The sequence below is a fragment of the Myotis daubentonii genome, chromosome 17 (genome assembly GCF_963259705.1).
Source record: "Myotis daubentonii chromosome 17, mMyoDau2.1, whole genome shotgun sequence".
Taxonomy (NCBI): Eukaryota; Metazoa; Chordata; class Mammalia; order Chiroptera; family Vespertilionidae; genus Myotis; species Myotis daubentonii.
In genome coordinates, this window is record NC_081856.1 from 23,163,488 (window position 1) to 23,176,668 (window position 13,181).

A 13,181-nucleotide genomic window follows, 5' to 3' on the forward strand; every position below is an offset into this window, starting at 1 on the left:
GGGCCTGCAAGTTGGGTGTGCCAGAGTCTTGGGGAATTACTAGAGTAGGGAAAAAAGTGTGAGTCAGCTTGATGGAGACTCAGGTATGGTGCCCACCTACCTGCTCTGTGAGTGTGAAGAGGTCTCAGAAAAGGAACAATGGCCCCTGACAATACTTCTGTCTAGGGGAAATCTGCCCTTCCAGATCTCACCCTGATGCTGGGCAATTCAATTCCTCCCTATTATGTCCCTGGTGCCTTTGACCTGCATTCCCAGTGCTGAAGCTAAGAGGGAATGAGTCTGAGCAAGTCCTTTAAGAGGAACTTTCTGGGATTCCAGCAGCCTGTCTCCCTCAGCTTCAATCCACACGGGGTTTTTTTTGTTTTTTTTAAAATATATTTTATTGATTTTTTACAGAGAGGAAGGGAGAGAGATAGAGAGTTAGAAACATCGATGAGAAAGAAACATCGATCAGCTGCCTCCTGCACATCTCCCACTGGGGATATGCCTGCAACCCAGGTACATGCCCTTGACCGGAATCGAACCTGGGACCTTTCAGTCCGCAGGCCGACGCTCTATCCACTGAGCCAAACCGGTTTTGGCCACACGAGTTTTTATGGCCAGAAGTTATGGGGACTTCTCTTCCTAGCACTGGAACCCTGGGCTTGGGGGCCTGGTGTGGGGCTGGGCCCACTCCCTCCTCACTGGGGTCCTCTGCAGCTGAGATATTCCTCCTGATTTTTATCCAGCCCAGTCCACTTCTCCACCCCTCTTGCTAGTCTCAATATGGCTTTTTCTTTATATACTTCATTATAGGACTTCTGTTCAGCTAGATAGCAGACAGTTCTGAATGATGTTTGTTCTGTAGTTTAGTTGTAATTTTGATGTGGTTGTGGGAGGAATCCAGAATGACATTTACCTACACTGCCATCTTGACTGGAACCACTAAAGCACCTTTAAGTGTTCAGGGCATCTGGATTTATGAAGAACTTAAAAATTCCAGAGAGAAATCAGAGACACTGACAAGCAGGAAACTGTGAGCTGATAACAAAGTCTCTATGATTTCATGCAAAGCATTTTAACCATTTCTCCATCAGTAAATTGGAATCCAAAAGATAAATCCTATATATATATATAAAAAAAGGTAAGTCCTTGGCAATAAAAATAAAGAACCCTGGTAAAGGGATGCTGTGCCCTGCCTGCATCACTGTTGGCATGGGCATCCCGAACTGGCAGGACTCTCTCCCCAGAATCACACCCCTATTTGAGAAACCTGCTTCGTCCTTTTCCCAGGTCAGCCCTTGCTGTCTTCTAAAAGGTGCCCACAGCCTGCTCAGGGTGGCTCAGTGGTTGAGCATTGACCCAGGCACCAGGAGATCATGATTCAATGATTCGATTCTGGGTCAAGGCACAAGCCTGGGTTGTGGGCTCCATCCCCAGTAGGGAGTGTGCAGGAGGCAGCCAATCAATGATTCTCTCATCAGTGATGTCTCCCCCCCCCCTCTTTCCCCCCTCCCCCTTCTGCTCTGAAATCGATAAAAAAAAAATACTTAAAAAAAAAGAAAATTAAAATAAAAGGTGCCCACGGACGTGAATGTGCTGTGAACTAAAAGTCTTGCTGCTCCACACATGTCTGAGGTCCAGCAGCCTCTTAGGACCGAAGACCTGCCTGGCAATGCAGAAGCCCAGGCTGTCCCCTGAGCTTTCAGAATCCAAATCTGTGCTTAACCAGATCCTTGGGGGGCCGTGGCCGCATCACGGTGATAAGCCAGGCCTAGAACATACCTGAGTGGGGATGAACCCAGAGTGGCCACAGCTGTGGAAGTGGGACCCCCTTTATGTCATGTATGTCATTTTAGCCTGTGTTTCTGGGGAATAGAAAGACTTGCGGGGGGGGTGGATAAAAAGGGAATCCTTATCTCACAGAGCTCGATCAATACAGACCACTCAATTTATATTATCACCTTCAAAATAAAAACAAAACAAAAACTGGTGGTGGGTGAGAGTGCCACTCAGTGGGCCAGAATTACCCTTAAAATAGTTCTTTCTTAGGGCTGCTGTACCAAAGAAGTACACACTAAGTGACAACAGAAATGTATTCTCTCGTTCTGGAGGCTGGAAGTCCAGAATCCAGGTGTAGGCAGGGCCATGGTCCCTCTGAGACACATCCTTCCCTCCTCTTCCTGGCTCCTGGCAGTCCCTGGCCAGCAGCTGCTCGGTCCTGGTTGACACATGGCACTGTCCTTGGGTGTCCCCCTCCAACACGCTGTTTTTTTCTTCCTGTGGGGAAACCAGTCATATTGGATTAGGTCCCCTCTCCTCCAACTCCAGTATGACCTCACCTGCAAGGATGTTACTTCCATATAAGGTCACATTCTGCTAGACCCCGGGATGCCAGAGGAGGAGGAGGAGGAGGAGGAGGAGGAGGAGGAGGAGGAGGAGGAGGAGGAGGAGGAGGAGGAGGAGGAGGGGGAGGTCGGGATCAGGAGAGGAGGGCAGGGCTGCAGGAGGGTCTCACAGGGTGTCTTTCCAACCAGACTTCAGGCTACCCTCCCACCCCCACTTTCATTTACATTCTGTGGCCCTGGGATCTGTGTTTGTAACAAGCTCGATGCGCTCCTGATGCACACACAGCCTCACTTGAAACCCACCTCGGTCGGCATCAGGAGCCCTTGGAAGTCCCCACCCCTCCCAGCCTTCACCCTCACCCTGCCTGGACCCCACATGTGCTTGCAGACAGACAATAGGGGGAGTGGGAAATGAGTCCTGGAGGAAGCAGTTAGAGGAGTTCGTTGTTAGAGTACAGTGACAGGTGATAAGGGCCCTTAAAGACGTCAAGAAGGAGACTTTTTTTTTAATTTGTAAAGTTCATACACTAAGCTCAAGCGTTTAAAACTAGAGACGCTTCGCCCTAGCTGGTTTGGCTCAGTGGATAAAGCTTTGGCCTGCGGCAGACTGGAGGGTCCCGGGTTCAATTCCAGTCAAGGGCACATGCCCGGGTTTCGGGCTCGGTCCCCACTAGGGGGCGTGCAGGAGGCAGCTGATCAATGATTCTCATCATTGATGTTTCTATCTCTCCTTCTCCCTTCCTCTTTGAAATCAATAAAAAACAAATCAAACAAACCAACAAAAAACTAAAGATGCTTCATTCATTCATCAAATACTTGAGTGCCAAGTATATGCAAGACACTGTACTCAGTGCTTTGGGATTTGGGGTATTGCTATTAGTGAAAAAAAAAGAAAGAAAAAAATGTTAAATAACTTCAGGAAATTAATATAACATTGCAATTTAAAACTTATTTTTCCAGTTATGGACATTTAAAAATTGCCATCATAAAAGCAAGGACTGAAATTGTTTTATTTTAAATATGCATTTGTTTATTTTTGGATATGTAATACCAAAAGCTAGGAAGGATGACAGTAAAAGTAAATGTCCCTCCCACAGAGGCAACCATTATTACTTGAGAAAAGCCATTTAGCACCAAAGACGTAGGAAGGACATCATCTTAAAAAAAATTGCCCTGGCCAGTGTGTCTCAGTTGGTTGGGCATTGCCCATGCACCAAAAAGTTACTGGTTCATTTCCCAGTCAGGGCACATACCCAGGTTGTGGGCTCAATCAGGGCATACAGGAGGCAGCCGATCAAATGTTTTTCTCTCCCCCCCCCTCTCTAAAAAAAAAATCAATAAAAATAATTTTTAAAAACTATTGATTGCTGAGAGAGAGAGAGGGGGGGGGGGCTGGGGTGGGGAAGAGAGAGAGAGAGAGAGTTTTTTCACTTAGTTAGGTGTTCATTGGTTGATTTGTGCATGTGCCCTGACTAGGGATTGAACCTGCAACCTTGGTGTATCAGGACAATGCTCTAACCAACTGAACTACCTGGCCAGGGCCAACAAATAGACTTTATTTTAAAGAACAATTTTAGGTTCATCACAAATCAGGTTGCCATATACCCCATGCCCCGTATTTGTTCTGTAATGCCATCGTTTATGAAAATAGAGTGCACAGGCACTTAGGAAAAGACGCAGCGGAGGGCAGGCTTTGTGGTTGTGTACCACATTCTTGTACACGCAGCTTCTGTGCAGCAGCAGCTCATGGGAACTGGAATGTGACCATTTTAGTGCAAAAGTAATTGTCAACTAGAAGATTGCCATGGCTTCCTCCCTAGTGATTCCCTCACCCTCCAGCTGGTCGCCTTCACTCTTGTCCTCATGCTCTGTACTTGCTTAGCATCATACTCACAAATGATCATAAATTATTTCAAACCCAAACACAACCCCTCGTGGTCAGCTTGCCCTACTTTTTCATTGTCCCTACTTTCTTACTTCCACAACAGGAGGGACACCATTCCTAGCATTTGTTATATCTTCACTTTCATTTTCATCATAGGATCACACTTTGTATACATTTGACACATGCTTCAATTTTAAACCGAATTCTAAAAATCTTATTTTTAATGTCATATCCAGAAGGTCCTATGTGCAGCATCTATTTCTCATGAAATCTCTACATAAAAAAATTTCATATTCTGAATGTCATCCTGATGTATGAATTAAATTACTCTGAAGCAGGAAGATGTAAACATAGTATTTCTAGAGATTAATTTCGCTTCTCTCAGGATGAGCTAGCTCAAATGTGCTGAGCAGTGAAGCAGTTGTTACCCTTCCTTAAACCCATGGCTTCAACATGACCTTTCACTGAAGATACAGACAACCTATAAAAAAATGTCTTCATCCATAGACTAGAAGGGATATAGTCACTTTCTAGGGTGATTGTAACAAAGTGCCAAAAAAAAAAAACTGGGTGGCTTAAAACAACAGAAACTTATTCTTTCAGTTTTGAAGGGTAAAAGATTGAAGTCCAGATGTCAGCAGGCCCGACTCCCTCTGAAACCTGTAGGTGACTCTTTCCTTGCCTCATCCTCTCTGGTGGCTTGCTGGCCATCTTTCGTGTCCTTGGTTGAGGCTGCCTAATGTCAAGCTCTGACCTTGTCGTCACGTGGCCTCCCGGTGTGTCTGTCTTCACCTGCTGTCTTCTTAGGACATCAATAGGACTTCATCTTAACTGATCGCATCTGCAACAGTCCTATTTCCAAATAAAGACAAATTCTGAGATCCTGAGTTAGGACATCAGCATTTTTTTTTTCCCATGGGGAGGGAGAATCACAATTCAACTCGTATCAAGGGAGTAAGGTAAACTTCACATATTTATTTGCTTTTTTAGTTTTTATTTTTAGAGAGAAAAGGAGGGAGAAAAACATTAGTGAGAGAAACATCATTGATTGCCTGCCTCCTGCATGCCCCCTCCTGGGGATCGAGCCCATAACCCAGGCTGGGAATCGAACCAGTGACCTATTGGTTCATGGGTCAACACTCAACCACACTGGCTTTGCCACACACTTAAGTTTTGAGGGCAACTCATAAGGCAGCATTTTTGTTTAATGGAGACAAAATCCTATTTACAAGAAAGTGCATAAAGCAAATGTGCATCCTATATAATAAAAGCCTTAATATGCTAGTACGGTCATATGGTCATCTGTTCAAACAAAGGATAACATGCTAATGATAATGATATGCTAAGGCCGCTCAACCGCTCGCTAAGATGTACAATGACCAGCAGGGGGCAGTCGACCAGTTGCTATGATGTGTACTGACTACCAGGGGGCAGATGCTCAATGCAGGAGCTGCCCCCTAGTGTCAGTGAGCTCCCACAGGGGGAGCGCTGTTCAGCCAGAAGCCTGGCTCATGGCTGGCGAGTGCAGCGGCGGTAGCCGGAGCCTCTCCTGCCTCCGCAGCAGCGCTATCAGTCGGACATCCCCTAAGGGCTCCTGGACTGCGAGAGGGCACAGGCCCGGCTGAGGGACCCTCCCCCCCTCCCCAGTGTGTGTACTTTGTGCACCAGGCCTCTAGTATATTATAAAGCAAAACCCATGTAACCCCCACTGTTGCTACCAGAGAAGGCCCGGGTGCCCTTCCTTCGTCAAAACCCTCTAGATCCACCCAGCATCCCACATTGCATTTAGCTGTCATGTCAAAGTCTCCTCCCATGTGTTCCTCATTCTTTTTAAATTTTTTTATTTATTGATTTTAGAGAGAGGGAGGTGGGAGAGACATCAGTTTGTTGTTCCACTTACTTATGCATTCATTGGTTGATTCTTGCATGTGCCCTGAAAGGGAATTGAACCTGCAACCATGGCGTATTGGGACAATGCTCTAATCAACTGAGCTACCCAGCCAGGGCAGTTCCCCATTCTTTATCTTTTATAGCCTTGATATTTTTGACGAGCACTGGCCACTTACTTTGCAGGATGTTCAATTTGGGGTTGTCTGAGGTTTCCTAATGATTAGTTGAGGCTATATATTTTTGGCAAGAATCCCGCCAGGTGGCTCAGTTGCTTGGAGCACTGTCCTGTATATCAAGAGGCTGTAGGCTCGATTCTCAGTCAAGGGCACATACCTGAGTTGCAGGTTTGGTCTTCAGTCAGTGCAGCTATGGGGAGGCAACTGATTGATTTTTCTCTCTCCATTCCTCTCTAAAAATCAATAAAAACATGTCTCCCAGTGAAAATATATTTTGGTATTTGTTTTAATTTGCATTTTTCCAAATGTTTTTTAAAATATATATTTTATAGCTTTTTTTGTGAATCTACTGTCTTTTTCTGGGTTTTTTTTTGTGTTTTTTTTTTTTCTATCAGGTGTTCGGTCCTTTGCCCTTAAATTTTTGAGTTTGCCTCATGATTCTGTAAAGCTAATGAACACTGAATATATACACTGGCACTTTAAAGTTTCCCATCATGACTTCAACCAAGTAGGTACCATCGTATATATATATACACACACACATATATAATCTGGTATCTATCCCAATGCAATATGAGATGCTCTCCTATAAGTTAGGTCCTATTTTCATTTGAACCCCCAAGCACATGTAAACTCTAAGGAACACAAGTAGATATGTTGGTTTGTCTATTTGTATAGTCAATTCTTATTATTATGAAACAGGGTTATCTTCTTTCATTATTAAGGTTTTCTTCTTATATTATTTTTTAGCTCATATAGTCAAACCCTATTCTGCCAACTTTATTACTTAGCTCAGATGGAGCTTCACTTATGAGAAAAATCAGTACTTAATGTTCCAAAGCCAGATATAAATTATTTTTTGAGTAATTAGACATATTTTGGTATCATTTACACTCCTACCCTATTGACTATTAGGAGATAAAGAGACAATTTTCCAGTTAATAGGGTATATTAAAATTAAAACACACATACACACAAAAACTGTATGAAGATTCACTTTAGTTCCCATACACAAAGTGTGGCAAAAGTAGGTTTACAGTTGTACAGAAAATAACAATACAGGAATAACCTGTTTCCCATACTCACAACTGTAAACCTACACTTGCTCCACCTTGTATTGTTGAATCATATGCCTAATTTATGCTACTCTTCCAAAAATTGCTCTCCATTCAGTTGTCTTAAATTCAAAAGAGAAATAGTAACACTACCTTTATGAAAATTGCAATTTTGGAATGTTACATGTTGAGACTTTAAAAGTTGTATTTATCTTTTTAGTGACTGGTTTTCTAGCTCTTAAAACAGGTCCATAGGATGCTATAAAAACTAATCAAAGATAAAAGACTCAATTACAGTATTAAAGATTCAATTACAGGTGCCACTATTACATTACCTATGATAGGGATGATAAAACGAGCAAAGAGTAGAAAGCAGACAGTAACATTACTTTATCAATTGACTAAGTAGGTGAGATACAGAGAAAGTGGTAATGAACTAGAGAAGTCCACTCACTACTCACCTCTGAAGCCCAGGCCTGAGGCAGGTTAAGGTTGCTGTGGTAGGAGCTGTATTTGAGGGCTGTATCTTTTCTTAGGGTATTAAAGTACATGTGCTGCTTTTATTTACTTAACCATTAGTTGCTCTCTTATACTTGATTTATAAAAGAATTAGTCTAGACAGCATGAAAAAGGAACACATTAAACTTCTGAAAAACCTCACAGCAATTTTAAAAATAATATCCAAAGAATGATCCTCTTCTTGGTGTGGAGTGGAACAATTCCTAGTTGCCTTAACTTTTTCCCTCATCACGAGAGAGACTGAATGGTACAATCAATGATTCTGGGTATGACCACTTTTAGGGAAAAATAGTTTGCAATAAAAATACTCAAGAAACTCCATGTCCTCTCCCCTTAGCCCTGCCCTCCAGGAGCTGGTTAAAACAAAACTAAGATAGGTGACATCCCCCAAGAGTAATACTATAGTTTTAACAGGGCATTGCTGAACATTCAGGGAAGACCTAGAAAAAAAGGTGAAATCATGAGTGAACTGAAGGTTAAGTTTCATATTTAGAACTTGTTTATAAGTATTTCTTGTAGTTTAAATGTGCTTTTGTGCTGGTTGAGAAGAAAATATTGCTTACATCATCAATAACCAAAAGAATTTCAATATTGTGAAGAGTTGTTTTTTTTTAACATTTTAGCACATTTTTTAAAAAGGGCATTAAACATTCTGACCCTTTAAACAATATGCTTAGATACATGTAAAAGCTGTGGATGGACTAAAAAAAAAAAAAAAAAGATTTTTAAAAACTGATGTGGTCATAATAAAAAAAGAACACTTTTATACATAGGATTTTATTTTGCACTGCTATAACAATTTCATTATAGACTAGGGAAGAAAAGAAAAAAAAAGGATAAAACCATCATACTGAGTAAGTTACTAAAGCTTTTCTACTTTTTAACAGGGATCTTCCATCTGGTAGATTTATTGTCATATCCCCTTCAAAACAGACAAGAATTACCATATTTAAAAGATTATAGGTTACCACTGAAAGAAAAATTTTACACAGTCACTGTACATCAAAGTTGAAAAACTATCCTGCATGGAAAATATACTTAGAAATCATGTGAATAAAGAAAAGTTATTGTGTTTAAGGAAAAAATTGAAGTCCTCATAATGTGCCACCTAAATGTGGACATTCATTCTTCTTGGAGTCGCTTAGGTGTAGGAAGTTCTTGCTTCTGCCCATTTCACTCATTATACTGTGTTTTTACCCAACAGCATTCATTAAGGCAAACAAATCCTTTTCTGAGGAGGCCTTAAAGAAATTGTGGACAAACAGCAAACTTTTGGCATTAAAACAGGTTAACACATACATAGCCTTTATAATGTACATTAAGCATATTTTTCTTGGACTAGTGACAAGAGAAGATGAACATGCTTGCTAACAATGTCAAAAAGTTTAAAATTCAGTGTCCAAGCAATTCCTAACAATGCTTTAAGCTCTAAACAGTTTAGAATTTATGCAAATGCATTAATGAATTCAAGCTTGGCAAATTACACCCAAGCAGGTTATTAAACTATATATACAGAAAGTAACTGATAAATATAGAATTAAAAGAATCCTTCTGTTTTTCCTTATAGCCTTGAAAATTGACAAACTTTTTGAGGACAGTTCTATTAATATTAAGCATTAGGTAACCACAGGTGTTGGGAAACCTAACTACACAAACTGATTTAAAATACTCAAGATGACTTTGTAGTGTTTAATACAATTCAGTTCGTAGGTAAGGGCACAAGACAACATTTAACAAAAATAATCACATCAATTGACCTAGAAATCAAATGCAAATAGATATGAATACAATCTCCAAAATCTGTCTTTTTAAGTGAACATTAACCATTTATTCAAAGTTATACAAGAATTTGAAAGAGTAAAGTCTTCTGTGACATAAAGCCATTTCAAACAGTTTCATGTCGCAGCTGAGTAGGAGAGGGTGAAAGAGCAGTGAGTAGCCCCATTTGGGCAGCGCGACGGTAAAAACAGACTCAACAGCAGCCTCCTCCGGCCTGCTGTCCTCCCTGATTGCCTGCAAGCGTGGCGTTGGTAGCAGCATGCTGAGGGCCAATTTTAATGCCATTTGCCTGAAATAAAAGACAAAGAATAATACATATAACTGGATCCAATAAAAATCCATTGCTTTCTTAATGATAGAATTTTACCAAACAACTCAGAAAAATATTAAGGAGATTTTTACAACAATTAAAACCATCTCTCTCAGGGGCTGTTTCTTCCTTTTAGGAACAATATTGTGGAAATATTTCTGAAAACAATTATTGCAAGTCATCTTTAAAAGATAAAACTATGTAAAGCCTATGCTGCTCTAAAACAATGTCAAATCTTCTCTCTGAACAGCATTTCTCTTCCATGTTGAATCAGCTGTACAGGCTAAGGGCATAAGAGTGTTCTGTGTCATCAATAATTTCTATGATCCCCAAAGACATGGCAGCTTGCCAAGAACCCACACACAGAGCAGTTCTTTCATTCATCAAACTCACACTTATGTCTTAACCCTCACTCCCTCAAGTGGATTTTACCTAAAAATACAACACTTTGAGAAAAGTAATACAGTAGCTTCAGAAATTAAGCTCTTAAGGAAACTTTACGTCACAGTAAATCTCAGATTTATAGTGCTTGGCAGTTGTTCTGCAACAGTAGTAGCCTTGGGGTTTCTGGCACTAGCTCAGTATTGACAGCAGCTGATGTGGTTTCTTTTCGCTCTTTTGACTCCTCTTTAATAAAAAGCATGCCCTATGGCTCATTGGTTTTGCCCCCTCTGGGCTGGTAGCAACTTCTTGAGGAATCAAGGAGTCAGATTTGGCATTTGGCCAAATAAATCGCATGGCCTGTTGGCTCCTGACAGCACATTACAATCAAAGCTGCACCAGGCACAGTGCAGCAGTCAGCTACTATATGAAACCAGACAGAAACAATGAACGTGCACTTTTACAGAGAGGCTCAATTACTGTTCAATTTATATGGCATTAGTCTCTGAATGGTGTTGCCTTTAAATTAACACAAGATCTATTGCCATATAAACCTAGAAGATAGGATTTAGGAACCATAATATTCCAAATTAAAACAAATGAGAAAATCAAGTACTTTTTAGAAAATTTAGGTAAACTGTGGTTTCGGCAAAGAATACTGAGGCAAATAATAAAGAGTCTCATTTATGTATAGGCCAAGAGACACATATGCAATGGCTTTCTAGTATAGCGCTTTCCTATCTGTACCTGGGTGAGGAATAAGAGTTTCTCGCTTGGAAACAAAAAGTCTTCATATAGAATGGCAAATATGTTTATGTAACAGTAAATAATTTGCTAGAGCCATAAAGTGGGGATTTAGGTCAAAATGAAGACCTTTGGTAAACACTCTGAATTATACGCTTCATAGCTTTACATTTTATCCTAATCACGTTGAATAAAAAACAAACACAAAACCCCCAAGAAAAACAAACCAGTGCCAATGGCCAATTACATATATTAATTTAGTTTCCTGAAAATATGCTATGCTATACTAAAAATAATTTCCAAGTTAGGTATTTCCCACTTTCATATCAAACAACAGGGAGAGCATCATCTCGCATTAGTGACATAGTACATGCATTTACACAACTAGAAAATTATTCCCCAAAGCAGATGACACCATATGGACATGTGGATGAAAGTGGATTTTTCTTCTCTCTTTGGAGGATTTATATTATTTTGCATTGCTTACAACAAATGGATAGGGTCACTGATTTTAATCCATTTCCACATATAGGGTGATGCTCTACTAGAACACAAACATTTAACTATTTTACAATATCCAACAATTTTCAGTTATATGATTATAAACTACAGTATTAAATGGCACCACATATCCATTTTAGGAATTAAAAAATATAAAATCATAAATCCAAGTAGTAATTAAAATTCAGTTTTAAATTAATTTAAGTATATGATTATTTAACCACTATGCTGTACACCCGAAACTAATACAAACAGTAGATGTAAACTGTACTTGAAAAAAAAACCACACATACAAATAAATTAATATTAACCAATAATTTTAATATGTATATACCTCATTATTAATGTCAAAGACTCCTTCTTGGATTTTTTCATAAATTTCTTTTGCTGTATTAATAAATGCCTGAAATATAAGGTAGAAAAATTGGTTCAAATTATTTAAAACCACATAGAAAAAGGTTATTATATGAAAGCTATATAGAATATCATAAAGTTCAACATAAGAAAATCAACCAATTAGTCATACATTACAGTAATAGAATAAAGGACAAAAATCATATACTAATGTCAATAGATGCAGAAGAAGCATTTGACAAAATCCAACAATCTTTCATGGTAAAAACACTCAACGAAGTAGGACTAGGAGGAAAATTCCTTAACCTGATAAACAGCATCTAAGAAAAACCGATAACTAACACTGCATCCGGTGGAGAAGGCTGAAAGCTTTCTCCCTAAGATCAACAACAGATCAAGAGCCCAGCTAGTGTGGTTCAGTGGTTGAGTGTTGATCTATGAACCAGGTCACGGTTCAATTCCTGGTAAGGCACATGCCTGGGTTGTGGGCTCCATCCCCAATTAGGGGGCATTCAGGAGGCAGCCAATCAATGATTCTCTCATCACTGATGTTTCTATCTCTCGCTCCCTTCCTCTCTGAAATCAATAAAAAAATATTTTTAAAAAAGAAGAGAGCAAAAAATGTATATGAACATTCATTAGTATTATTAGCAGCAATAGCCAAAAGGTGAAAACAACACAAATGTTCGACTGACGAATGAAGCCCAAAATGTGGTATAGCCATATAATGGAACTGTATTCAGCCATAAAGAATGAAGTACTGCTTCATGCTAAATATGGATGAAACTTAAAAACATTATGCCAAGTAAAAGAAGCCAGACATAAAAGAACACATTTAATTTGATTCCATATATATGAAATGTTTGAGGAGGTCAATCTAGAGAGAGAGAAAGTGGATTATTGGTTGTTAGGGGTTAAGAGAAGGGGGAAATGGAGAACAACTGCTAATGAATATGGGGTTCAGGTTAGGGTGATGAAACTTCTGAAATTAGTGGTAATGGTTGCACAACTTTGTGAATATGCTAAAACCCATTGAATTATACCCTTTAACAGCACACAGGAGAAAAACACGTCAACTATATAAACTACATTACGTCCATGTTGACACTAGCTTACTTCTGGAGGTTACTGTTCCACACAACATCCTTTTGGCCAGGACAATGTATTACTTAATATTCAGTTAGAGACAGAAAAATCAAAGTATGCTTATCATACAGAGATGAAAAGGCAGCTCATGCCATGTTGATCCAAGTTTCACCC

General features: G+C 39.9%; 1 protein-coding gene across 1 annotated transcript in view; it reads right to left on the reverse strand.

Annotated features, from left to right (window-relative positions):
• Positions 1 to 8,613: 8,613 nt before the first annotated feature.
• The window catches only part of RAB2A (RAB2A, member RAS oncogene family), a 71,166-nt gene continuing 66,598 nt past the window's right edge, over positions 8,614 to 13,181 (reverse strand). The window contains exons 7-8 of the mRNA XM_059673116.1: positions 11,902 to 11,970; positions 8,614 to 9,920 (exon numbers count right to left, since the gene is read on the reverse strand). Of these exons, the coding sequence (XP_059529099.1) occupies positions 9,825 to 9,920; positions 11,902 to 11,970 (165 nt within the window). The 3' untranslated portion in view covers positions 8,614 to 9,824. The remainder of the gene's footprint in view (positions 9,921 to 11,901; positions 11,971 to 13,181) is intronic.